Source organism: Nothobranchius furzeri, chromosome 1 (assembly GCF_043380555.1).
Source record: "Nothobranchius furzeri strain GRZ-AD chromosome 1, NfurGRZ-RIMD1, whole genome shotgun sequence".
Taxonomy (NCBI): Eukaryota; Metazoa; Chordata; class Actinopteri; order Cyprinodontiformes; family Nothobranchiidae; genus Nothobranchius; species Nothobranchius furzeri.
In genome coordinates, this window is record NC_091741.1 from 62,986,798 (window position 1) to 63,014,696 (window position 27,899).

Genomic DNA, 27,899 nt, shown 5'->3' on the forward strand with positions numbered 1-27,899 from the left:
CGAAGCAGCAGGGGAGCAGCTGTCACCGGCAGACTTCGTCAGTAAACAACAACAAGCAGGAGAAAACTACAACTTGACTCCAAAAGGTTTGTGTTTTATGTTCTGTCCGTTTTATAATCGCCAATACGGACCTGAAAAACAAAGGAGACCGCTAGCTAGATGATAACTTCTCACGGGGCCGCACAGTTAGTAACTTTTTTTAAAAGTAAAGTAACCGGAAGGCAGTACATTTCTTTATTCTGAAAATCTCGGGAAGCTTCGCTCCGTTTCCGCGGCCGATTTCCTGTCTTTCCTTCCCCAAAAATGTCGAACTTGACCCGTTTCAGAGGCGTCGCGCGTAGAAAATAGAACCGGCGCGTAAAGGCCGCGACATGCTGCTCCTGAGACGCGGCCGACTCGCGCTGCTGACGGCTCCGGCGGAAAAGGTTCTGTTGACCACAGCGGTTCCTATCAGCAGCTATGATGTGCTGCTGCAGTAACGTGCTGCTGACGGCTCCGGTGGAAAGAAGGGTTCATGCGCCGGTTCTATTTTCTACGCGCGACGCCTCTGAAACGGGTAAAGTTCGACATTTTTGTGCAAGGAAAGACAGGAAATCGGACGCGGAAATGGGGCGAAGCTTCCCGCGATTTTCAGAATAAAGAAACGTACTGCCTCCCGGTTGCTTTACTTTAAAAAAAAGTTATTAACTGTGCGGCCCCGTGAGAAGTTATCACCTAGCTAGCGGTCTCCTTTGTTTTTCAGGTCCGTATTGGCGATTATAAAACGGACAGAACATAAAACACAAACCTATTGGAGCAATGTTGTAATTTTCTCCTGCTTGTTGTTGTGTTTACTGACGAAATCACTCGTATGACTTCGTGCTCTGTTGGTGACAGCTGCTCCCCTGCTGCTTCGTGTCTCGTGGGAAGGGCCAAGCAGCAGCTTACGCGAGCAAGACGTGCTGCTGCAGTAACGTGCTGCTGACGGCTCCGGTGGAAAGAAGGGGTGACAGTTTCAAATTGTGCCACTCAATATTTACGTATAAAGTAAAAAAAATCAGTATACTGTGCAGTAATATTTGTAAACATGACAGGAAATTATACCATGCAATCAAAACATCAAAAGATGTTACTCTAATAATGCAAGGTGGTAAACTAAAGGTAAGAATTGTTTTCTGGTGTATTTATTAGAGTTTTCCCTGGACTAATTTACCAAGGTGTGCTGCCTGATTGGTTTTCTGGATCACCTGAATGGTTTTCCTCACAAAAACACCACTAGAACACCCATAATATTGACTGTAGCACCACAAAAAAGAAAAATGATTCAATGACCAAATGCATCATCCCATCAGTTTGGTTTGGCAGCAATCTGGTAGCAATCTAATCCTGACCTTGCCTGTCTCGACTTGCTGCTACCACCCCTCAGTACTCATCAAGCAAATACTTTTCAGATCATCTTTTAATGCTTTTCTTCCCAGCCATAGATGTTTTCTCATTTTAGACAAAAATTGTTCAACTGTGACCAGTAGCTTGTTCAAGCAGTGGCGGGCTCCAGATTCTGATTGGTTCTTTTCTCATCGGGTCCCACTTGTTCCATTTGCTGATTGGTTCTTTTTTTTCGTTCTCTCATGTTTTCATTTTTCTGATTGGATTTCTATTACTGTCAACTTGTCATTTTGTAATCATCAACACAAATGTTGATCAATATTCGTCATAATTTAGTCTTCATAGAATGACTTTTTTTGTTTTTGTTTCATTTGTTAGGAAAAAAGTAAAAACAAAAATATTTTGTCAATGAAATTAACACTGGGCAAAATGTTCTAAATCCATTCGCTAGTCTAGTACTAATGCTATCTGCTGGGAAATTTAGGATATTAAATCTGTTTAGAGAGAGAACAACCTGCTCTGGATGTAGATCCATTCAGACGAACCATGTGTAGCTTCACAACAATATCTGGAAGCTTTGTAACATTTTTATACATGTTGCATTTGGACTCATCTTATCGATAATGAGTGACTTTAGTTCAGCGGAGGTGTGTGTGTGTGTGTGTATGTGTGTGTGAGTGTGTGTGTGTGTGTGTGTGTGTGTGCGCGCGTGCGTGCGTGCGTGTGTGTGTGTGTGTGTGTGTGTGTGTGTGTGTGTGTGTGTGTGTGTGTGTAACCAGCCATCTTTTTTATTAGTGCAAACTGCATTCCACATTTCTGAAGCAGGTATTCCAGCTTTTCCTCAACACCATTTTTCTTGCCCTAACAAGAGTTTTATGTTGTCAGTATGGGGCTTAATTCCTTTAAGCTCTGCAGAAGATCAATGGGTCAAATGTGAGGTGAAAGTTTAGAGACGGAGCGAGTAAAATGATTGCAGTTATATCGTGTTTATCTGCCAATTGGGAGGTCAGCTAATCTGCAGGAAAATGTCAGCAGTCAGACAGAGACACAAGCAATTCCATTAAAAAGACATCACCCAGAGGTGATGGCAGGAACTAATCTAATAGATTCACCACTATACTACTAGATGTGCTGCTTTCTGTCATGGTCCCTGCTTTCTATTGCACAATACCTTCAGTAAATAAGTTCAAAGTACATCAAAATATACGTAAACTACAATGTCGATTTTATTTATAGTTGTAAATAAAATAACCAACCCCTTTGCTCATATTCCTCGATTTCACTGCTCCCCTATCTACTGAGCTGCTGTAAACTCAGCTGTCAGCCCATCTGCTACTTCACTGCTCATACATTTATGTATGTAAGCCTTCTGTCGGGAACCTATAGAGACACTTTGTTATTTAACTTCTCTTTTCTTTAAAGGGATGATTTAGTAGCCACATGCATACTTTTTAAAATTGAGAATACATCAACTCCATCTAGTCCATTCCACTTGTTCCGTAGAGAGACGGGTACTAACAGGATTAAGCCAAAAACAATCTACATTAGGATTAATCCGTTCAAAAGCACTTCACCCATTCATCTAAAGTGCCAGTGTGTGTTTTTCCTGGCAATAGAGGGCAGTAGAAACCTAAATTGTTGCAAGCAAGCTATATTTTTGTGTTGAAGTAAAGCCTGATTCATGCTTCTCCGTCAGCTCCAAAAGGGAGAGACATGCACGTACGGAGGGACGCCCTGTTAAGTAGGGACGCTGGGAAAAGTCCACAATCAAAGTTAATTAGCCGTTCCTAGATCGGGTTACCAGAGTGTCAAAATCTAATCCTAATTCCAAATCGTAAAGTCCACAATCGAAGTCAAATAGCCGTTCCTAGGTCGGGGTTACCAGAGAGTCAAAATCTAATACCAAATCGAATATTTACAGCCGAGACTGCCAAACACACACAAGGAGAAGAGAGCAGCAAAAACTCTTCCAAGCCTTCACTGCCCTGGACCTTCTCAAAGACTGTAGGCAGGAGAGCAGCCTTTAACAGCTGCCCGTAATTGCCCATTACCCACAGCTGCGCATGAGACAGGCGAGGCAGAAGCCACTGAGACCATCTTGAGGCCGAAAAGGGGCAGAACACATAACACCCCCCCCCCCCCCCCCTTTAAGAGAATAAGTGGGGGGTCTCAAAAGGGCCAACACTTATTCCAAAAAAACGAGGTCTCCCGCTATCTGTGTCCAACGATGCCTAGCTAACTCACCCTAGTCTTCATGGGCACAGGACGGGGGCTGATTAAACACAAATTATCAGCAGGGCCGCTCCCCCGGCCCCGCTGAGGGTTCCCGAGATGTCTGCCAAAGCAGACAACACTATCCTCCATTGTTCCCAACACTACAAAAATTACAAAGGAGCCCCACCCAAAGGGGCGAGGATCTTAGGCCTACAAGGGAGCCTTGTTTTCAAAAGTCCTGGACAAGGCATCTGCGATGATGTTGTCGGCCCCTGTTTTGTGCTGGATCTGGACGTTAAACTCTTGGAGCAGTAGGGCCCACCTCATCAGTCATTGGTTATGGTTGAACATTCGGTGGAGAAATACCAGAGGATTGTGATCTCTAAAAACGAGAGTCGTGAATGAACTGTTCCCAAGGTAAACGTGAAAATGCTGTACAGCCCAGATGAGTGACAGAGTTTCCATTTTGATGGTCAAATAGTTCCGCTGAGCCTGGTTGAATTTCCTGGAGTAATAGCATACAGGGTGGTCAAGCCCGCCGGCATCCTCCTGGAGGAGAACAGCCCCTGCACCGGTGTGGCTGGCGTCAACCTCCAGCATAAATGGACGGGAGAGGTCAGGAGCAGCTAAAACGGGAGCAGAGCATAACAGACGTTGCAAGGAGACAAAAGCAGTTTGGCAATCTGGAGTCCACGAGAAAGGAATTCGAGGGCTGAGCATGTTGGTAAGTGGCTGGGCCACAACAGAGAAATTACGGCAAAAACACCTGTAGAACCCTGCTAGGCCTAAAAATCGCCAGAGTTCACGACGGGTTTTCGGAGGGGGAAACGAAATCATAGCCTGGATTTTATCTGACAAGGCTCTCACTTTCCCATGGCCGACTTCCTTCCCCAAGTAGCGGACGGTAGCTTTCACGAACTCTCATTTCGCTAGGTTCACTGTGAGATTAGCGTGTTTGAGGTGATCGAACTCGGTATGCAAAGTCTCGACATGAAGATCCCAGGACGAAGTAAAAACAGCAATGTCGTCCAAATACGCACTGCAGTGAGGAACATCACCCAGAACCTGGTTCACGAGCCTCTGAATTGTAGCAGGAGTGTTCCTTAACCCAAAAGGCAGAACAGTGTATTGCAAGAGGTTGTCTGGAGTTACAAAAGCTGACACTTAAGAGGCAAACGGGGTCAACGGTACCTGTCAATAACCCTTCAGGAGGTCAAGGCGGGTAACAAAGGAGGCGGCCCCCACACTATCTATGCAGTCATCGACACGAGGCAGCGGGAACGCATCTGGTACAGTCGCGGCGTTCAACTTACGGTAATCGGTGACAAACCTATGGGTACTGTCGGGTTTGTTCTCCAACAAACAGGGAGAACTCCAGGAGCTAGTGCTAGGTTTCGCCAGGCCATTCTCAAGTAAATACTCCACTTCCTATTTCATTAACTCCCACTCATGTGAGCTGGCTCAGTAGGGGTGCATACGCATGGGTGTCGGGTCTGAAAGAGCGATGTCATGGGCTATGAGATGGGTCTGAGACGGGGCATCTGAGAACAGTTCCGGAAACGAGTGAATTAAATCTTTTAGCTCAACCTGCTGGGAAGGCGGAAGATGAGTTAGGCAGTCGTGTACATTTTTTAATGCTTCCGAATTGCACAATTGGGGGCGTAGGAGGACCCACAGCGGAGGCGCGACAGGACACATCAGGGTCCTCAGGTGGAGGAGGAACCACAGTAGTGGCCACAACCCCGGACTGAGAGGGGCCGGAGTCTCTAGCATGGAACAACTGAAGGCGGTTTATGTGACAAACCTTGGCTTTCCGGCGCATCAGAGGGGTCTTTATAACATAGTTGCGGTCATCTAATTTTGATACAGCGTCAAAGGGGCCCTCAAACTTTGGAGATAACGAAGTATCCATAGTGGGATTCAAGAGGAGGACTTGGTCTCCTACTTGGAGGTCTCTAGAGCGAGACTTTAGGTCAAAACGAGCCTTCACGGAGGCTTTTGCCATCCTCAGATGCTGCTGGGCTAATTAGTTAGCTTCTTTAAGTCTTCTCTGAAAGGTATTTACAGAAGTGGGTAACCTGGACCCAGCCGGAGGAACAGGCCAGAGAATTTTTTCCTTTAAAGCCTTCAGCGGGCCTCTAGGGCATGACCAAACACTTGTTGATGCGGGCTGAAACCAGTGGAATCCTGCACGGCATCCCTGGCGGCAAACAAAACAAAGGGAAGACCTTCTTCCCATGAGCGACCCGAGGAAAAGCAGTGCTTCCATAGCATAGTCTAAAGTTCGGTGTCATCTTTCTATCACACCCTGGCTTTCGGGATGGTAAATAGACTAGGTTACATGTTTAATTTTCAGCGTCTTTGCTACCTGGGAGAAGATCCGCAACGTAAAATGTGTCCCTTAGTCTGATTGTATGACCTTAGGCAACCAGAAAACCGAAAAGAACCCATTTAAAGCTTTTATTTTATTTTTGGTTGAAATGGAGGGCAGAGGAATAGCTTCCGGGAAGCGAGTTGCAGAACACATGATGTTCAATAGATATTTGCGTCCAGACCGGGATGGAGGAAGAGGTCCCACGCAGTCTATAACAATATGATCAAAGGGCGTAGAAACCACCGGAATTGGGCACAAAGGTACAGGTCGAACTGTTTGATTTGGGTTCCCTACCGTCTGACAAGTAGCACAGCTACAACAAAATTCAGAAACACCTTGTTTCAGACCGGGCCAAAAGAAGTGGCGTAGGATAGCATTATAGGTTTTGTTAATCCCTAGGTGGCCAGACCACTCGCTTTCATGGGCCAGGTTGAGAATATGAGGCCTAAATTTGTCAGGGACCATGATCTGTTTAACTCGGGCCCAACCGGCCTCTTTGGAGGAGGATGAGGTCCAACACCAAAACAATATGGCATTTTCTATTTCATAAGTGGCCTGAGTGTTGGGGGACGATGAAGCAATGTCAACTAGAGAAAAATAAGGAGCCAGAGTTGGGTCCGCTCTTTGAGCTGCAGCTAATGACTCGCAAGAAATGGGTAAGTCCATCTGAGGACTTCTAGCGGCCGATTCCGGCTTAGTTACAGCACGAACCGGGCTGGTTATTTCATCAGATAATTTCGGGAACAACACAGAATCCTTAAGGGAAACTTCCGAGTCGTTCTTACGATGGGCACGAGTCAAGACACAAGCAGGCAAGATATCCAAGCTGTCACAGATTTCAGGAGGAGAAACAATCTCAGGAGGGGGAAGAACCAGTCCACCCGCAGCATCGTTTCCCAATATCATATCAACACCTAGGGTCAGTAGGTTATCCAAGATGGCTACTTTTATGTCACTCGTAATCAGAGGACATGAGAGATGAACATGATGAATCTCCGCCGGTACAGAACCCATTTCTATGTCTTGTAGTAGAAAGGCATAACCAGCATGGCTAGTCGCCGAGAAGGGCAACACACCACGTTTTATTAGAGTCTGAGAAGCTCCCGTGTCCCGTAGAATTACCACTTCCTTGTTGACTTTACTATTTTTCAGTGAAACGACCCCAGAGGATAAAAAGGGTTTAAAACTGGCATGAGGCACTTCACATTTCTCCACACTCTTTATTTCCTCAGCACAGGCAGCTATTGGTTTAGCTGGAGGAGAGTTTCCACTCCGCCGGGGTTTCTGCTGGAGGAGAGGACAGTCACGGATGAAATGTCCTTCTTCATGACAATAAAAACACTCGGGAGATACATCTTAATTAGAGTTTTTAGCAGAAAGTCTCACACCTCGAACTGAGTCAGGTCTTGGCTCTCGGGATCGAGGTTCCTTGGCATTAAGAAACACCCTTTGACCTGCTCCATGTATTCTAGACCTTATTTTTATGGCTTTATGTTAAGAAGCCGCCAATATTTTTCAACAACTGGGCACCTTTTAATTCGTTTTCAACAACATTTTGATGAATATTTTTAGAGATTAATGATAAAAACTGCACATTGTCCTTTAAGGATCATTTTATCTGGTTGATAGTTTTTGAAAATATTGCATTAGAATTAGGGCTTGGCAATAAATCGAAAATGTATCGTTATCAACATTTCTGACTCTTATAGAGATAATATTTCCCATGTCAATAAATTTGATAATAAAAAAATTAAAAGTTGTGTGTAGGTTGGCAATGTTCATGTCCCTTTAAGAAGCTGCACCACCTTGAGTCACGTAAAAATATGACTCAACTAATACATGTGACAGCCCCATCTAGTGGACAACTTTTGTTTCTGTGAATACCTGTAGTTATCGTCCATTTATCTTTATCGAGGTGACACCCTCAGTATTTCATGATATTGATTATAGGCCATATCGCCATGCCCTAGTTGGAAAGTAAGCAAGTAAAACTATTTATGTACCATTTCACGATCCCACTGATCTGTGTATTAGCCAACAATTTCAAATGAAAGATATAAAGAAAAAAACTGATTTAAAGGGGTATGTTTTCAACTGACTATAAAATTGTGAAAAGATTGATTAGTGAAAAATTCAAACAGAAATTTACTTATAATGAACAACACAGTTGCATGATACAGTGATACACCCTAAAGCAGAGGTGTTCTAGGGGAGAATACATGTAGAAAATAGATGATTGAAGGCTTCAGCTTCTTTGTGAGAATGCAGCTCCTGTAGGCTCCTGTTCTAAGCTCGTTGTCTGTTTTAGTTATATCTGTTTTGATGAACTCTTTAAAATACCAGCTAGCTTTTTCCAACCAGTACTTATGAAAAGCAGCTTTTTTGAAACCAAATTACTCACTGAATTGTTTGAGTCCTACTGTAAACATCCATTCATGATCACATTTCAAGAGTTTGTTCAAGTCTGTCCTCTTGTTGATTTGTACCAATCGGACCAGACATAGGCTAAAACATTATCTTCTACAACCAAAAGGTGAATGATTAAAAACTAAAGTGACACACACATCTCTGTTATGTGTTCAGGTATTGGTGGAAACCTTGTGGCCATTCAGTCCAGTAGGATTTCCACCCACTTACATTTCCACTGTGTACCTGGGGAGGTTCCTGATGAGGCCAAGGGCTGCTACTACCCCTGCCGCACCTTCTGTGGCACAGGTTAGTCCAAACCAAATATGGATAAGCTCACTGTTTCTCATACGATGTGCCAACTTCTCACACAGATTTGTTTTGGGTTGTTTCAGATAATAAACTGAATTAACACTTATTAAGTAGTTTGTAGGAATCTTGTCAGACTAATACTTAGCTTAAAGTATGTAAAGTACATTAAGTTCTTATTACTGTTTAACAAAAACCAAAGGGTAAAGATTAATCAGCAGTTGTTACCTCTAAAAAGTAACTTGGACTGGAACAAGTGAATAATACAAAATAAAACCTGTTGATCATTCTGAAACACCCAGCTTTATTTACAGCTGCAATAGTTTCACAAACTTCTGATTGTATATCATATATGGAGTATTCAATCATGTTTATTTTAAAAAAAATAAACTCACACTTTTAATTTTTATTAACCTTTTCAACTGATTTTCAATCTATTTACTCGTATAACATATTTCTTGTACAAAAAGCTGTAAATGTAGTATTTTTTTCCAATCCATGAGTAGTTTATTGTCATTATGTTGATGATAGTTATTTCTCTAACCAGACGTTCTGTTAATAATAATCACAGCAATGAGTTTTTGTTTCCTCTACAAACAAAAGTACCTGCAGTATTTTAGGCACATCTCAAAAATTTTAAAGAGTTTAGGACCCAACAAGCAACTTTGAAGGAATCCTGAGTTTAATATATTCAAGTCAAATTTTATTTTATTTTTTCAATCTGCATTTTAATGAATATACACTCACTGGCCACTTTATTGGGTACACCTTGCTAGTACCGGGTTGGACCCCCTTTTACCTTCACAACTGCCTTAATCCTTCGTGGCATAGATTCAACAAGGTACTGGAAACATTCCTCAGAGATCTTGGTCCATATTGACATGATGGCATCACGCAGTTGCTGCAGATTTTTTGGCTGCACATCTATGATGTGAATCTCCCGTTCCTGCTGGAAGCAGCCATCAGACGATGGGTACACTGTGGTCATAAAGGGATGGACATGGTCAACAACAATACTCAGAAAAGCTGTGGTGTTGCAACAATGATCAATTAATACTAAGGGGCCCAAAGTGTGCCAAGAAAATATCCCCCACACCTTTACACCACCACTGCCAGCCTGAACCGTTGATACAAGGCAGGATGGATCCATGCTTTCATGTAGTTGATGCCCAATTTTTTCCCTACCATCTGAATTTTGCAGCACAAATCGAGACTCCTCACACTAGGCAACATTTTCCAATCATCTATTGTCCAATTTTGGTGAGCCTGTGTGAATTGTAGCTTCAGTTTCCTGTTCTTAGCTGACAGGAGTGGCACCCGGTGTGGTCTTCTGCTGTTGTAGCTCTTCTGCCTCAGGGTTCAGAGATGCTCTTCTGTTTACCTCGGTTGTAACGTGTGGTTATCTGAGTTACTGTTGCCTTTCTATCAGCTCAAACCAGTCTGGCCATTCTCCTCTGACCTTTGGCACCAACAAGGCTCACTGGATGTTTTCCCTTTTTTGGACCATTCTCTGTAAACCCTAGAGATGGTTGTGCGTGACAATCCCAGAAGATCAGCAGTTTCTGAAATACTCAGACCAGCCCATCTGGCACTAACAACAATGCCACGTTCAAAGTCACTTAAGGCACTTTCCTTCCCCGTTCTGAAGCTCGGTTTGAACTGCAGCAGATCGTCTCAACCATGTCAACATGCCTAAAAGCACTGAATTGTCACCATGTGATTGGCTGATTTAGCCATTTGCATTAACGAGCAGTTGGACAGGTGTACCCAATAAAGTGGCCAGTGAGTGTATAACGAATATCTATTCAATAACACAAGTTTTTCTTTTTATCCAATGTTTTTTGTAAAATAAATAATAACTGAAGTAAAAAAAGGTAATATGAGACATAGACAAGACCAAAGATGTAGGTACGCTATAGGTAACAGAAAAGCTGTACAGTCAAGATGCAGCTGGAGCAACACAGCCATCACACTGTTGTTCCTCACTGCTGTTTTCCACCACCTGGCTCATCTGGAAACAACCATTAGGGTTGACTCTCTGAACTTTAAACTTCTTTTCTCAATTTGTTTAAACTCTTTCAGGTGCAAATCATCGCTCGGCTCAGGTGCTCCTGCTTTTATTGATTCCTGGGCACCTGATCTTCTTGTACACAATACACCTGATGAAGAGTGGCCATACCACCCTCACGCCCATCTTTATGTCGGTCTACCTGGCTGCTGCTTTGCTGCAGGTGAGCACATTCTAACTAGTAATAGTCTTTTTCTATATGAGTTACTCTTAACACGTATATTTGAAGAGTGAGTTCATCTGAGATCTGACCATAACAGCTACAACCCAGACCAAAAATGAGCATTAAGGCAGCTCGTCTGTATAAGCCTAATCCACTGATTAGATTTTAACTTTATTCTCACATACTCATCAGAATCATGGAATTCAGATGTTTTCCTCGGTGGGAGAAGGCTGTTTCCTCTTTACACTTGTGTTCCCTTTCAGTCGATTCACTCGGTACAACAAAGATACTATGGGACATCACGCCCTCGTGTGGCTTGGCTGAAGACACATTTAACCACGCCTGTAAGGCATATGTAAGTGCCGCTGCATGGAGGCCCCGCCCTCCACTTATAAGCGACCGCGTCACTGTCATTCCCCAGTTCTTACCCTCTTCATCTCGCTGAGAACACATCTGACAACTAGCTGCGCTATTGAAAGATAGCTTAACCGCTCGCTGACAGGACTCTAATGCCTTCTGGATAGCATTCCCGCCCACCGAGCGCTATCTTTTGTGGCTCTTCAGCTTCTCCACTTCGCTCTGCTGTGTGTCTCGCAATGAGCACCGTGTCGGACGTCGCTTCACGGAAAGCCGCTTCGCGCCCCTGTCCTCAGAGCTGCAGATTCTCTCTTCACAAGAAGGACCTACACGAAGCGTACCCAGGTTGGTCTGGGAATTCTCCATGCCAGGGAGTGCTTGTGGACCTGGAGGCGTGCGAATTCTGTCGCTGACTCCGCCATCCCACGCTTGAACGGCGCGTGAAGCTCCTACAACGTCTCCTGGGAGACGCTGCAGTTTCGCAGCAGGACCCCATGCTTTCCCGTTGGGTGGCTCTGACATGGACAGCCTATGATCGATGTCCCCGCTACTAGCTGAGCAGATCAGATGGAGATGGCGGACAATTTAACCGGACCAGACCTAGAGGCTTCTCAGTTTCCTCCTCTGGCAGAAGGTGAAGGAGGCATTTTGGACATTTGCCCCGACGGTCAGCACTTACTTGAGGATGAAGAGGTCCTCTCGGCGGTTGAGTGTTCAGCTCCGGCCGCTACTTCAGCCTCCGAGCTGTGAGATGACACTTCTTTTCTCCTGCTCTGCTGGCGTGCAGCGGGGTGGCTAGAAGTGGACTGGCCCGCTCCTCCACCTGCACAAAAGAGGTCCCACTTCTCTGGATTTTACCTCCCCTTGGAACCAGCAGAGGTAAAGAACTTTCTGCCACTGTACCCGGATTTTGTGGCTGAGCTCATGACATCCTGGGCCAAGCCGCTGTCCACCTGCACCACGGTCCTGGCCTCGACGGCGCAGAAATGGCGGGATTGGTTAACCTCCCTCTGATGGAGCCCTCTCTCGCGGCTTACCTGGCTCCGACCTGCAATAATGGAGTAAGTGGATAAACTAATTTACCCTCCAAGCCATGCCGCTTCTCAGCTGCACAACTGGAGAAGACTTACCATGCGCAGGCCTCCACTGCCCGCGTCCTCTGCTCTTCTACCATGCTCCAGACCTACCAAGCACTTTGCCTGGTGGACCTTGGAGCAAGGGTCCCCCCCCGACAGCCCACTGACCCTCCTCATCAATGAGATACGGGTCATGTCAGACTACATCCTGCGAGCGGCCCGAGGCGTCGCCCTGCTGTTGGGAAGAGGTATGGCCTCAACTGTAGTGGCTCAGAGACACTTGTGGCTGGCCCTTTCTAATGTTCTCGACGGGGACAGGGCTAACTACCTGGATGAGTCTGTTTCACCCAGTGGTCTGTTTGGACAGTCCCTCAACGCTATTCAGACAAAGTTCAAGGCCCAGCGAAAACTGACTGAGGCGCTACGCTCCATCATCCCCAGGCGGGAAGGGTGGCGCATGGCACCTGGGTTTGACAGGAAGAACCTGACCTCTCCTCCTCCACCTCAGAGGACAGCCTCTCCAGCGGCAGCAAAAGGCTTGGTCCCAGCTCGGACCCTGTCTTCTGTCCTCGCCACACCGCCTGGAGTAAAGGCCCTCCTGGGGACTCACAGAAACGCTCTGTGAGCCGCAAGAAGAAACCTCAGTCGTCCTGATCCCGGGACCCACCTTGTTCGGGTTTTGGACCCTGTTGGGCTACAAAAACCCAGTTTTCCATGGTTGAAACTGACCGGTTCAGCTACAGTTCGACCCCACAGTCCAAAGAGACTTTGTTTACCGCCCCCAGGGGGCGAGAGTTGTACTGTTTACAAATGCACACAAATGTAATAAAGACTGCTGTTTGCCCTCGACAATGTGTGGATGCAATGTGTCTCAACAATGCTTCTCAAATTGGCCCCATAAAGCTGCGTCAACCTGCTCCGCTGGTGAACGACACCTCAGTTTTCACATCAAATCCTGTCTGCAATCGGCCTCTGTGGGAGCTGGGCAAGCTGTGTTCTCCCGCTCTGCTGGAGAACAGTGCCTTTCTTTCGGTGGCAGACATGATGCTCAGAAAGCCTCTCGTTCCGCTAGAGGGCAGCAGCTCCCCAACCAGGGCGCTGAGCGGTTGCCTCGCGGTGAAAGTTCACCTCTGGCGAGCATGCGCAGTGTCCCCCTGGGTCGAGCGCACGGTTGCCATGGGTTACCGACTGCAGTTCATGGTCAAACCACCCGTATTTACCTCTGTTGTGCAGACATGCGTAAATAGACGCTGTGGTCGTGTTACGGGAGGAAAGTCAGACTCTACTGTTGAAAGGAGCTACTCGAGCGGTCCCTGTCAAGGGACACAAACAAAGGTTGGTACAGCTGCTACTTTGTTGTCCCGAAAAAGGGGGGCGGACTTCGCCCTATTTTGGATCTGCGTGTGTTAAACAAGTATCTGTGCACATACAGGTTCAAAATGCTAACACTCAAACAGCTACTGGATACAGTCAGTCCTGGAGATTGATTTACTACGATTGATCTCACAGATACTTGTTTCCATGTGGGAATCCACCCCGATCACAGGTGGTTCCTGCTCTTTGCTTTCGAAGTGAAGGCCTACAAGTACATGGTTCTGCCTTTTGGGTTAGCTCTAGCTCCCCGCACCTTTTCAAAATGTGTGGAAGCTGCACTACCCCCCCCCCCCCCCCCCCCCAGGGAGGAGGGCATCCCGATCCTCGCTTACCTAGACGACTGGGCTCTGGTAGTGAGTTCCCGAACACAGGCAGAAGCTCACACTGCACGGGTACTTTCCCGCGTTCAAGCCCTGGGGTTTTCCATGAACTACAGAAAGAGTTCTCTAGTTCCGAGTCAGAGTTTCTGGGGGGCTCTGTGTGGGGATTTAGTGGTGAGTGGGGTATGGTCCTCGGCCCAGTCAAGGTTCCATATCATCTTTCTGGAACTGTTAACCGTGTTTCTGGCCCTGAAACACTTCAGTCATCACCTGAGAGACAACATGTGCGCACAGACAACACAACTGTGGGTTTGCAGACTTAGACCCATTATTAGATTGTCTGTCCCTTCTTGGGACCTCGCTTTGGTGCTGGAGGCCCTGTGTGGTCCCCCATTTGAGCCTATTGAATCGATCAGTTGGAAGCTTCTGTCTTATAAAACAGCTTTGCTCTTAGCCCTAGTATCGGCTAAAAGGATGGGAGATCTTCATGCTCTTTCAGTTCACCCTTCCTGTCTGAAAATGTCATCAGATGGAGCTAGGGTCACTCTGCATCTGAATGCTGCGTATTTGCCTAAGGTCATCCCGCTCAACTTCGGTTCCATGACCATAGAGCTTTCGGGCTTCAGTAGTCCTCCTTTTGCCTCTGAGGAGCAGAGGAGACTGCATTGTCTGTTCCCGCTTCGTGCTCAGCAGGCTTAAATAGATCGCACTCAGAGTATCGGAAAAACAGACCAAATGTTTGTGTGTTTTGCCAAACCCTCCATGGGTAAAGCTTTGTCAAAGCAAAGACTTTCTCATTGGATTGTTGAGGCCATTTCCCTTTGTTACAGTGTCACTGACTTCCAGCTGCCCCTAGGGGTCAGGGCACACTCTACTAGAGGTCTGGCTGCTTCTTGGGCGCTGTTTAAGGGTGTTTCAGTTGTTGACATTTGCTCAGCTGCAAGCTGGGCTTCACCCCACACCTTTGTGAGGTTTTACCGCTTGGGTGTTTTGGCCCCTTCAGTGGCCCCTCCGGTTCTCTCTGCAGGATCTGAGTTGCTATCTTATGTTTCAATCTCAGGCCAGGTTTGATGGCTGCTCATGGGGCGTTTCGATAAGTCCCATAGTACCTTTGTTGTACCGAGTGAATCGACTGAAAGGGAACATTAGGTTATGCATATAACCACTGTTCCCTAAAGGAGAGGAACGAGGTACAACGCAGAGTTGCCCCATTTCACAGCCCAGCTCGGTGAAGAGCTGCTATCGAACTAAGGAATGACAGTGAAAGGGTCGCTTAAAAGTGGAGGGCGGGGCCTCCACGCAGTGTCATTTTTATTTGCCTTACAGGCGTGATTAAATGTGTCTTCAGCCAGGCCACACGAGGGCGTGATGTCCCATAGTACCTTCATTGTACCTCGTTCCTCTCCTTCAGGGAACAGTGGTTTAATGCATAACCTAACGTTTTGAGGAGTTCCAGGCCATTAATTAATTAACAATGAATGCAATTATGGAGTGACTTAGTTATAAAGAACAGCTCTGGTTCACTGCGATCTGTCTGAATGTTTATGATTTTCTAATTCTGCTGGCCTGTTTTTGTGTCTGCATGCAGTCTTTTCCTCTGAAATACTTTTAAGTACTCCCCTAAATCTTCACGCAGAGATGTAACATAAAGATGCTGTCCTGATCTCAGAAGTTCCACACTAACCGGGTCCTTTACCACTGAACCGTCTTTAGGTGGGCTTTGTTCTCAGATGAACTGACAAGGCAAGTTAGGGGGTGTCGTACGTGTAAAAAGAGTTTGCATCCAGCCCCTTTTACATCTCAGCATTTACAAGCTCTAACGAGAGAATATTGATGAGTCAGATGCTGAATTCTGCCTTGAACGGGGGTGTCAACACTGCTTTAGAGCAATATGATTATAACTATGAGAAGAATTACTTACCCAAGCGAGCTGCACAATTTAATCTGCTGTGTCATCAGTGTTTTTGTGCAAACCCAGACAGATTTACAGTTCCTTGTTATTAGACTGAATGCAGCAGATTTCATCAATAAAAGTAGGAAACGTGTGTGTGTGTGTGCGTGCGTGCGTGCATGCGTGCGTGTGTGTGTGTGTGTGTGTGAGAGAGACCAACTGACCAGAAAGCATGGACATGCTTTGTTTTTGTTTTTAAATTTAATCACGTCTGTGGTGAGTTCAGTTAGAAGATTACAGTTAGAAATGGCAAACTGGAGTGTGAGTGTGAAAACCTTTTAAACATTAAGGAACACATGAATAGGTAGTTTATTTGCATGATTTCAATCAAGTAACTAAAAGGATTAAAAAGGTTAGATTTGAGTGCTGCTGTTTGCACTCGACAATGTGTGGATGCAATATGTCTCAACAATGCTTCTCAAATTGGCCCCATAAAGCTACGTCAACCCGCTCCGCTGGTGAACGACACCTCAATTTTCACATCAAATCCTGTCTGCAATCAGCCACTCTGGGAGTGGAAAAGGCTGCTGTGCAGCTTTCCTCCGGTGGCAGACATGATGCTCAGAAAACCTCTTGTTTCACTAGAGGGCAGCAGCTCCCCCACCAGGGTGCTGAGCTTGCGGCGAAACTTCACCTCTGGCAAGCATGCAGTGTCCCCCTGGGTCGAGCCCAAGATTGCCATGGGTTACCAACTACAGTCCTCGCTTACCTAAATGACTAGGCTCTGGTAGCGAATTCCCAAACACAGGCAGAAGCTCACACTGCACGGCTACTTTCCCATATTCAAGCCCTGGGATTTTCCGTGAACTACAGAAAGAGTTCTCAACTGGGAGCCATACTGACACTCCGCACAGCTCTACAGCTGCTAGGGATGATGGCTTCCTCCATAGCCGTAGTGCCTCTCGGACTGTTAAAATGCAACATATCCAGCATTGGGTCTGCTCTCACAATCTTCATCCTTCACGTCATCTCTGCCAGAGGTTGACGGTCACCAGAGCCTGCATGGTAGCTCTCCTCCCATAGAGAGAACCAGGGCTGTTCTGCCAGGGTTCCCCTATCGGGAGGGTGTCAGAACACATAGTGGTGACCACAGATGCTTCCCTCAGAGGCTGGGGGGCTCCGTGTGAGGGTTTAGCGGTGAGGGGCGTATGGTCCTTGACCCAGTCAAGGTTCCATTTTAACTTTCTGGAACTGTTAACCGTGTTTCTGGCCCTGAAACACTTCAGTCATCACTTGAGAGGACAGCATGTGCTAGTGCGCAAAGACAACCCAACTGTGATGTCATATGTAAACAGACAGGGAGGAACACGCTCTCTTCCTCTACTGAATCTGACCCACACATTGCTGCACTTGTGCAATCTGAATCTCCTGTTTCTCAGAGAAGCGTATGTCCCCGGGTGCCTCAACCATGAAGCAGACTTGCTCTCCAGGAGCGCACTTCTGTCAAAGGAATGGAGGCTCCACCCCGAGGTGGTGTCCCAGATTTGACTGACTTTCAGCAGGGCAGTGGTGGATCTGTTTGTGTCGAGCGTAAACACACACTGTCCCCTGTTCTTTTCCCTAACGGATCCGACTGCTCCAATAGGATCGGATGCTCTGGCACCCTTGGCCCAACTTTCTACTCTACGATTTTCCTCCGGTGGGACGGATTCCAGCAGTACTGAAGAGAGTGCACAGATCGAGCATATCTCTGATTTTGGTGGGCCCCTCTGTGGCCCACAAAGTCTTAGTACCCAGAGATCATCAGTCTGATGATAGCCCCCCATGGAAGCTCCCCTTGAGACAGGACCTCTTGTCAACCCTCGCCCACATCTGTGGAAGTTGCAGGCCTACCTACTGAAAGGTCCAACCTGTTAGCTAAAGGTCTTCCCCCCGCTGTGGTGAATACTATTCAGAGCTCAAGAGCATGCTCCACTAGGGGGGTTTATACTTTTACTGGAAGGCTTTTAAAGTGTGGTGTCTGAGCAGGTCTGTAGTTCCCTCACAGAGCTCCATTGTGGACATTCTTTCGTTTCTACAGGATCTGCTGGACAAGGGCTTGTCAATCTCCACTTAAAAGGTCTACCTGGCAGCCATTTCAACTTGCCTTGAGTCTTTTAATGGAGTTTGTCCTGGCGCTCACCCTTTAGCCGTTTGGTTCATGAAAGGGGTTCGCAGACTGAGACCTGTTATTAGATCGTCTGTCCCTTCTTGGGACCTCACTTTGGTGCTGGAGACCCTGTGTGGTCCCCCATTTGAGCCCATTGCATCAATCAGTATGAAGCTTCTGTCTTATAAGACAGCTCTGCTCTTAGCCCTTGTATCGGCTAAAAGGGTGGGAGAACTTTATGCTCTTTCAGTTCACCCTTCTTGTCTGAAAATGTCATTAGATGGATCAAGGGTCACTCTGCATTCGAATGCTGCGTATTTGCCTAAGGTCATGCTGCTCAACTATGGTTCTATGATCATAGAGCTTTGGGCTTCAGTAGTCCTCCTTTTGCCTCTGAGGAGCAGAGGAGACTGCACTGTCTGTGCCCAGTTTGAGCTCTGCAGGCTTATATAGATCGCATGCAGAGTATCAGAAAAATAGACCGTTTGTGTGTTTTGCCAAACCCTCCACGGGAAAAGCTTTGTCGAAGCAAAGACTCTCTCATTGGATTGTGGAGGCCATTTCCCTGTGTTAGAGTGTCACTGGCTCTTAGCTGCCCCTAGGGATCAGGGCACACTCTACTTGAGCTGTGGCTGCTTCTTGGGCGCTGTGTAAAGGTGTTTCAGTTGGTGATGTGTGCTCAGCTGCAAGCTGGGCTTCACCCCATCCCTTTGTGAGGTTTTACTGCTTGGATGTTTTGACCCCTTCAGTGGCCCATGCGTTTCTCTCTGTTGGGTATGACTTGCAATCTTAGGTTGCAATCTCAGCCTTTTGGTCACTACCCAAAGCTCATGACCATAGGTGACGGTAGGAATGTAGATCAACCAGTAAATCGAGAGCTTCGCCTTCAGCCTCGGCTCTCTCTTCAGCACGAAAGACCAGTAAAACGCCCGCATCACTGCAGATGCAGCAGCAATCCGCCTATTGATCTCACGCTCCAGTTTTCCCTCGCTTGTGAACAAGACCCTGAGATACTTAAACTCCTCCACTTGGGGCAGGACCTCATCCCTGACCCAGAGAAGGCATTCTACCCTTTTCCAAATCAAGACCATGGTCTCAGATTTAGAGGAGATGATTCTCATCCCAGCTGTCTTCACACGCGGCTGCGAACCGCTCCAGCGGAAGCTGAAGATCACGTTCTGATGAAGTCAACAGGACCACATCATCTGCAAAAAGCAGAGACCTGATCCTCAGGCCACCAAAACGGTTGTCCTCCACACCTTGGCTGCGCCTAGAAATCCTGTCCATAAAGGTTATGAACAGAATCGGTGACAATGGGCAGCCTTGGCGGAGTCCAACTCTCACTGGGAACGAACCCGACTTACTGCCGGCAACGCGGACCAAGCTCTGACACCGGTCATACAGGGACCTAACAGCCCGTATCAGAGGGCCTAGTACCCCATACTCCCGGAGTACCCCCCACAGGGCCCCCCGAGGGACGCGGTCAAACGCCTTCTCCAAATCCACAAAACACATGTAGACTGGTTGGGCAAACTCCCACGCACCCTCCAGGATCTCCCTAAGGGTATAGAGCTGGTCCAGTGTTCCACGGCCAGGACGAAAACCACATTGCTCCTCCTGAATCTGAGGTTCAACAATCCGACGGACCCTCCTCTCCAGAACCCCTGAATAGACCTTACCAGGAAGGCTCAGGAGTGTTATCCCCTGTAGTTGGAACACACCTTGCGGTGCCCCTTTTAAAATAAGGGGACCACCACCCCGGTCTACTAGTCCAGTGGGATTGCCCCCGATGTCCACGCGATATTGCAGAGCTGCATCAGCCAACACAGCCCCACAACATCCAGAGTCTTAAGGAACTCCAGGCGGATCTCATCCACCCCTGAAGCCTTGCCACAGAGGAGCTTTTTAACCACCTCAGTGACCTCAGCACCAGAGATTTGAGAGGCCAACCCAAAGTCCCCAGACTCTGCTTCCTCACTGGAAGACGTGTCGGTGGGATTGAGGAGGTCTTCGAAGTATTCTGCCCACCGATCCACAACGCCCTGAGTAGAGGTCAGCTGTACACTGTCCCCACTATAGATAATTTTGGTAGTGCTCTGCCAGATGTTCCCAGCAGATCCTCGCGATACGTTTGGGCCTGCCTGGTCTGACCGGCATCCTCCTCCACCATCTGAGCCAACTCACCACCAGGTAGTGGTCAGTTGACAGCTCCGCCCCACTCTTCACCCCAGAGTCCAAGACATGCGGCCGCAGGTCAGACGAAACAACAACAAATTTGATCATCAAGTTGCGGCCTAAGGTATCCTGGTGCCAAGAGCACATATGGACACCTTTTTGTCTGAACATGGTGTTCATTATGGACAATCCATGACTGGCACAGAAGTCCAATAACAAAACACCACTCGAATTCATATCGGGGGGCCGTTCCTCCCAACCACACCTCTCCAGGTCTCACTGTCATTGCCCACGTGAGCGTTAAAGTCCCCCAGCAGAACGAGGGAGTCACCGGAAGGAGCGCTTTCCAGCACCCCCTCCAAGGTCTCCAAAAAGGGTGGGTAGTCTGAATTATAGTTTGGTGCATGAGCACAGACCACAGTCAGAACCCGTCCCCCCACACATAGGTGGAGGGAGGCTACCCTCTCATTCACTGGGGTAAACCCCAACGTACAGGCACCAAGATGGGGGGCAACTAGTATGCCCACCGTGTCTGTGAAGGTTCTCAGTCATCCAGGTCATTGTAGTCTAAGGAGCTTTGAAAGAAAAGCGTCTGGACTTCTTGAGTTGCTTGAAGACGTTTCACCTCTCATCCGAGAGGTTTCTTCAGTTCTAAGGTCAAATGGTGGAGAGTCCCAGATTCAAACCCAGTGGGAGTTTCCCCCCGAAGAGGGAACAAAAGACCCCCTGATGATCTTCTACATAAACACATGAGCCCAGGTGTGAGGGTCGGTGTGGGTCCTATTCAGCCAGAGTTTCCGGTGAGCTCATTGTGAAGCCTGGCCCCACCCTATCATGTGAATTCCTGAGGTCAGATGGCCCAGGATATGCGTGGGCGTTGAGGCATCTGGGAAGGGATCTCAAAACTGGATTATAGATGGCAGACAGTTGGTGTCATAAACCACCGCCTCTGTTCAAAGATGGTTGCTCACAGTGGACATAAATGGCTTCCTTTACTCCTCTTTCAAACCATTGATTTGAAAGAGGTCCCACTGGGTTTGAATCTTGGACTCTCCACCATTTGACCTTAGAACTGAAGAAGCCTCTCGGATGAGAGGTGAAACGTCTTCATTCAACTCAAAGAAGTCCAGACGCTTTTCTTTCAAAGCTCCTTAGACTAGTATGCCCACCCCTGCTCAGCGCCTCTCAGTTGGAGCAACTCCAGAGTGGTAGAAAGTCCATCCCCTCTCAAGGAAACTGGTTCCAGAGCCAGAGCCATGCGTTGAGGTGAGTCAGACTATATCTAGTTGGAACCTCTCAACCTCACACAACAACTCGGGCTCCTTCCCCACCAGAGAGGTGACATTCCATGTGCCAAGAGCAAGCTTCTGTAGCCGAGGATCAGACCGCCCAGGTACCCACCCTCGACTACCACCCGTCACACACTGCACCCGACCCCTTTGGCCCCTCCCACGAGTGGTGAGCCCATGGGAAGGGGGACCCACGTTTCCTCTTTGGGCTGTGCCCAGCCGGGCTCCATGGGTGAAAGCCCGGCTACCAAGCACTCGCCAACATGCCCCACCTCCAGGCCTGGCTCCAGAGGGGGGCCCCGGTGACCCACGTCCGGGCGAGGGAACACGGTTTCCATTTATATAATTCATCATAAGAGGTCATCGGGGCAAATGTCCAAAATGTCTCCTTCATCCTCTTACAGAGGAGGAAACTGAGAATCCTCTAGGTCTGGTCTGGTTAAATTGTCCATCATCTCCATCTGATCTGCCCAGCTAGTAGCGGGGACCTCGATCACTAGGCTGTCCATGTCAGAGCCGGGCAAAGCCGGAGCCGAATGGGAAAGCATGGGGTCCTGCTGTGAAACTGCAGCATCTCCCAGGAGACGTTGTATGAACTTCACACGCCATTTAAGCGTGGGACGGCGGAGTTGGCGACAGAAGTTGCACACTTCCAGGTCCACAAGAGCTCTCCTGGCGTGGAGAATTCCCAGACAAACTGGGCACGCTTCATGTAGGTCCTTCTCATGAAAAGAAAATTCCCAGCCCTGAGGACAGGGGTGCAAAGCGGCTTTCCGTGAAGCGACGTCCAACATGGTGCTCATTGCGAGACACAAAGTGGAGTGGTACACCTGACTGAATGAAAGCAGAGAAGCTGAAGGGCTACGAAAAATAGCGCTCGATTGGCTCGGTGGGCGGAGTCCAGTCAGCAAGCGGTTAAGCTATCCTTCAATAGCACAGCTAGTTTTTAGGTGTGTTCTCAGCAAGATGAAGAGCGTAAGAACTGAGGTGACGTGGTCACTTATAAGTGGAGAGCAGGGCCTCCACGCAACGTCAATTTCATTTGCCTTACAGGTGTGATTAGATGTGTCTTCAGCCAGGCCACACGAGGGCGTGATGTCCCATAGTACCTTCACTGTACCGAGTGAATCGACTGAAAGGGATCACAATTTAAAAACTTCTAAGCTGTCAGAAAACTGTTTGAGACTCAAGGAAACAAGACTTAAGCAGAAGAAGTTTGACCATGAAACAGTTTAGAAGCGAATGCATGACCTTGAGGCTGTTTCATGCACTCTGGCGCTGTGTCAAAGGGGACTGTGGATAAAGGTTAATTACCTTGGAGGAGTAGCTCCTTCATCACATTACAATTATAATGGCAGGAACACTCATAGATGCATTAAAAGCACATTTCTAAAGTGTTTTCCTCAGAAACTCGCCTACCATTATTTATTCACTGCTGCTGTTTTAAGAGTTTCTGTTTATCGTCTCTGCCTGTTGGGTTTTCTGGTCCTTGAATCACTTAGCTCTGTTCAGAAGTGAAATGCTCAACAAAAAGATCTTTAACAACTTTCTTAGGTCAGACATTATTATCCTCTGTTCTGTTGCCACTTAAGGTGTGGAATATGAAGTGCGCGTCCACACAGCTCTGATTCACCAAGGAGGTGTGGGTGGTGCAGGTGGAGGTGGTCTGGCGGGGCTTGTCTCTGGGGTCTGGGTGAAGGGATGCACCCTAGTGTTTTGGAAATGGAATGAATCCAGGTACATTTTTAGTAACAACTGTTTAAACGAAGCAGGAACTAAAGAAAGTGATTGTAAATAAAATCAAACAATCAATCAAACTTTATTTTTACAGAAGACGAAGAAACAATCTTTTATATGGCACCCCTCAAGATAAAAATCACAAGCCTCACAAAAACAAAAATTTTAAGATTAAAAAGAGGATTTAAAAAGTACCATGAAAATAAAAATTTGTGATTAAAAAGTTTAGCCAATTTCATGTAAAGCAATTCAGTGTGCTTCACAACACTACAGAATTCATAGCAGTGAGAAAGCATAAAAATAAGGAGTTAAATAAATCCATAATCATACAGTAAAAACAGTAAAGGATAATATTAAAACAAAAACATTATTTAAGACAATAACTTCTGAGTGAGAATGTAAGCAGCAGCAGGATTAACACACAATGAAATAATCCAGTTTTCTCTGTATCCCATGATGCGTCTATCATCATCTGATGTTTTTGTTGTGGTCTCCACTGCTATCTCTAGACTGCTCATTCCTGCTAACATTATAAACAACTTTCACAGGTATTTTCTGAGCCTGACTCACAAAAAAAAGCCTGTTCTCCTCTGTTATTAATCTTTAGTCACATTGAGATCAATTGTTTATCAGCTTATTTTACAGATGTTCAGCATTGCCATCTTTGATAATTGCCATTTTACATGTAGAGTGTAAACAGATAATTATTTATATTTTTGTCCCAATGTTTTTAAGTTTTCATTAAAATAATTTCTCTGTTTCTCTAATAGAATTTTTTTTTGCCTTATTTACAAATGACCCATCACCATTTCCTTTTTTCATATTTCTTTGATGCAAATTTGATTGATTTCAGAAACATGAAAGAAACATAAAACCACACATATTTGTCAAAATAACTGCAATTTGGAACCACGAAAGACCAGTAGAAAGTGAAGTTTCTCAGGGTTTAACCCCCAGGCTCTGATACCAGAATCATCTTCTCCCTTTTGGAAACAGGAAGCATGGTAAACCTGCTGATGGAGCTTTTACTAAAATATATTCTTAGAATAAAAAGCTTCTTAGTTATTGTTTGACCTATTTTTAACTTCCTGGTGTTCTAGAAGAATAAATCAGGCTCACTCTTTAAAATAACAGCTGGGATAAAAAAAAGCAAATGATTCCTTCTATGGATTGTAAGGACTGTGCTTTTATTTTCTGTTATTGCTGGATGCAGGTTCAGGGTTCTGCTATATAAAGAGCTTCTGTGTGAACGGAGTTCTGTTTTCTATCCATCTGAATCTGACAGTGTTGGTACCAATCATCTATTTTCAGTAATTCAACTTTAAAGGAGAAACTAGTGTACGACATGGACTCGTTACATGCAAATCCAGATTTCAAGCTGAGAACACTCCAATTCCATTCCAGGCTGAGTAGAGCTGATGCTAGAGTGTAAGTGTCATAAATGTGACAACAATAATGGTGTTTGCTTGGTTGTTTTAAAGCAGCATAATGAATTAAGCAAATCTCAGATGGTAGCAAATGTGTCGTGTTTCACTTCTTGAAAAAGTTCATATTATCAGAACCGAACTGACCTGCGAGTCACAATAAACTTTTCATTTCAGAGCAAAAGAGGAGGGTCAGTTTAATGAGCTGTGTGAAAATGCTGACATTTCAGTAACCTGTTTTTGTTAACATTCTTGAACATCGGTCTTCCCTTCATAATGTTACAACCTTAATCAGGAACAGTTCAACTAAAGGTGATGTCACAGCACCAAGCCTGAACATCATGTGGTAACAAAACACCCCTAAAAGTCTGAGCTCAACAATAACCCCGTAAAGGTTGTTTTCTTGTTTTGAGAGGGTTATCTGTGAGGTGTGGACAAAAAGCCTATCAGCAATGGTCTTGACAGGTGTCATTCAAAAACAAACAAGTCTGCCAAGACCAAGACAATACAGTAAAAATGCCCTCCATACCAAGACGAGACCAAGACCAATCATAAAACTCCCGTCCAGCAGGCTCTCTTTAACATGTATAAATTGGAACGTTCTGTGTCCTTTTCTTCCAGGTTTTGCTGCTGCTGTGTATTGCAGACTGGATGGTTCATTCCATGTGGCGAAGCGGCAAAGATCCGGACAGTTTCTCCATCCCGTACCTGACTGCTCTGGGTGATCTGTTAGGCACTGGCCTGCTGGCTATCAGCTTCCACTTCCTGTGGCTCATCGGAGACCAGGACAGTGACGTGGGTGACTGAAGAGGCCTTTGAGAGCATCGCTGCAGTGACTCCGGGCATCCTGGAGTTTGAGTTCTCCTAACCTGGGACCTTGAGTGCTTCCTCTCGCTGACCAGCAGACTCTTTCCTACACCCTGAAGGCATTACATTCTTCAAACAAGACTGTTCTCAGTAGCTGTTCTGATCTGCATCATTTGTACTAAAGCATCTGGATAATTTACTCTGGTTTTATGAAGAGAAACAGGAAAACATAAACATGAAGGCGGTGCTATTTACCAGCCAAGCATTAGCTGTAGATCTTCTCCTGAAACTACATTTTATACTTTTTGGGACTCTTTTTAGGGAACTTACCGCTAACTGTGTTTTAGAATTTGCTACCTGCCTTTCTGCTTTGTGTAGCTTAGCATCAGAGTCAGTGGGTGGAGCCTGAAGAGGAGCGAAGGACAAAAATCCTTGTTTTGTTTCGGATCATTCCTACAACACTTGATGACTGTGATCAGTTTGTGTTTTTGTTATCGGGATGTTTCTGTTTTGTTTCTGTTGTCTTATATTTTCACCCTAAATCATACAAAACAGATCAGGGTTCAAATAAATTGGCCTTATTGGTTTTCGGTTAAGCTTGGCAATGAACACTATCCTCCATGTTTTTCTGGGAGGCTAAAAATGAAATGAAAGGCAAACCATTGATGTATTCAGATGTTTACAGCCAGATTTCAGAAGCAAAATTCTGTATTTTGGATCAACTTTTCTACAACTGACTTTAACATCACATTTGAGGGTTAAAGTTATTTGTTCACACCAAGAACCCAAAGTGATTCAGTAAGCCAGAGATAATAACTGGAGCGAGGTACTTGAGCATCACGATGATGTCTGCAGCAGTTGTTTGCTGGCTGGTGGACAACCTATTTTGATCTTTTACGGGCAATCATGGAGTACTTCAGATTATACTTAAACAACCCTCTTGTTTATATTTATTCTGTTTGCTTGTCTGGTGTTGAGGTTTACATGGGGGAGGATGACTCGTTTGATGCTAGCATCCTGTTTACACACGCGCGTAGATTCAGCTAGCATAAACAAACGTGTAGTTAAATAACACAACTTAATTAAAAGCCAGATTTGTGTTTGTCATAAGTCACATTTTCCAAACCAGCTCCATTGGAGATTATTTATTAGCCACAGGTTGAAATCAGTCCTGACTCTGGCTAGAATGATCCCAGCTCTAATGCTGGGTCAGTTAAACACCTCATCCTAACAGGCTTACCTGTTGTCTTCATGGGAACACAGCTAAAGGTTCTCCTTAACTTCTGTTTGTGCCTCTTAACGTGGTTGACGTGGGTTTTCTGTGTCATACCTTCAATGCAAGTTCGTTTCTACTGCACTTTTATACTCAAATCTATGTTTTTTCTTTTCAGTTTCATTGTTTATGAAGCAGTTTTTTTTACTGCCACATGTGGAATTTGGGAGATCATCTGAGATGACAGAAAAGTGAAATAAACTTTGATTTTGTGGCTTAAATAATCCAAAATCTGCTGTGAACACAGTTGAATAAACAGCGTAAAAGGCATGCCACTTTGGTGTCATGATTCTAAGAGACTCTGGAGCGAACACACCCGGACACAGGAGAAAGTTTAACAGTTTTATTGAAAAGTTCAGCGGGTTCTCAAAATGGTGGAGGAACTCTGGACGGGTTTGCAGAGGCGGTTCTGAAGGGGAAACAGAAGGTGAGTCGAGGAGCAAGGAGACTGTTCCGATAAAAGAATTGAAGGGGGTGAGCTTACTGGTCTGCGTGGCGAGGAGTGTTTGGAGAGGAGGTGAGGTCCAGTGTGGGAGTGTGGCAGGCTGAGGTTGAGATTTTGCTGGAGGCTCGAGGGTGGACAGGCAGGTGGAGAAGAGGAGGATCCAACAGGGCGTGGATGAAAAGGCTGAAGCACCGCAGCCAGGAGGAGCACTGGGTGAAGCAGACACCACGGTTCAGGGAAGACGCTGGGAGATCCTGGGAACTCAGAAGGTCGGAACTACTGCGAGACAAAACATTACTTGTGAGAGAAACACTGGGAAGCGCAAGGAAACACAGAGCTGACCTGATTACCAAGCTGTGTGGCTTAATCATCTGGCATCTGCTTTCCTCCTCCGGCCAGCTTTAAGTGCTCCACCTTAATTGCCTCTGATCAATGGCACCTGGTGCGGCCTGCCTGTCACACCTGAGGAGAAGAGGTGAGGAACCACACACACACACACACACACACACAGAACCTCACAGTACCCCCCCCCTCAACGGACGCCACCCGGCGGCCGACCCCGAGAGGTCGAGGCAACAGACCGCTCAAAGTCACGGATGAGGGACGGATCCAGGATAGCAGAACGAGGAACCCAGGAGCGTTCCTCAGGACCATAACCCAGCCAGTCGACCAAGTATTGGCGA

The 27,899-nt window shown here is 46.3% G+C and overlaps 1 protein-coding gene across 1 annotated transcript in view; it reads left to right on the plus strand.

Moving 5' to 3' along the window:
• The window catches only part of slc41a2b (solute carrier family 41 member 2b), a 61,135-nt gene extending 35,034 nt beyond the window's left edge, over window positions 1-26,101 (plus strand). Inside the window, exons 9-11 of the mRNA XM_015953568.3 lie at window positions 8,537-8,668; window positions 10,751-10,899; window positions 25,313-26,101. Of these exons, the coding sequence (XP_015809054.3) occupies window positions 8,537-8,668; window positions 10,751-10,899; window positions 25,313-25,498 (467 nt within the window). The 3' untranslated portion in view covers window positions 25,499-26,101. The remainder of the gene's footprint in view (window positions 1-8,536; window positions 8,669-10,750; window positions 10,900-25,312) is intronic.
• Window positions 26,102-27,899: the final 1,798 nt, after the last annotated feature.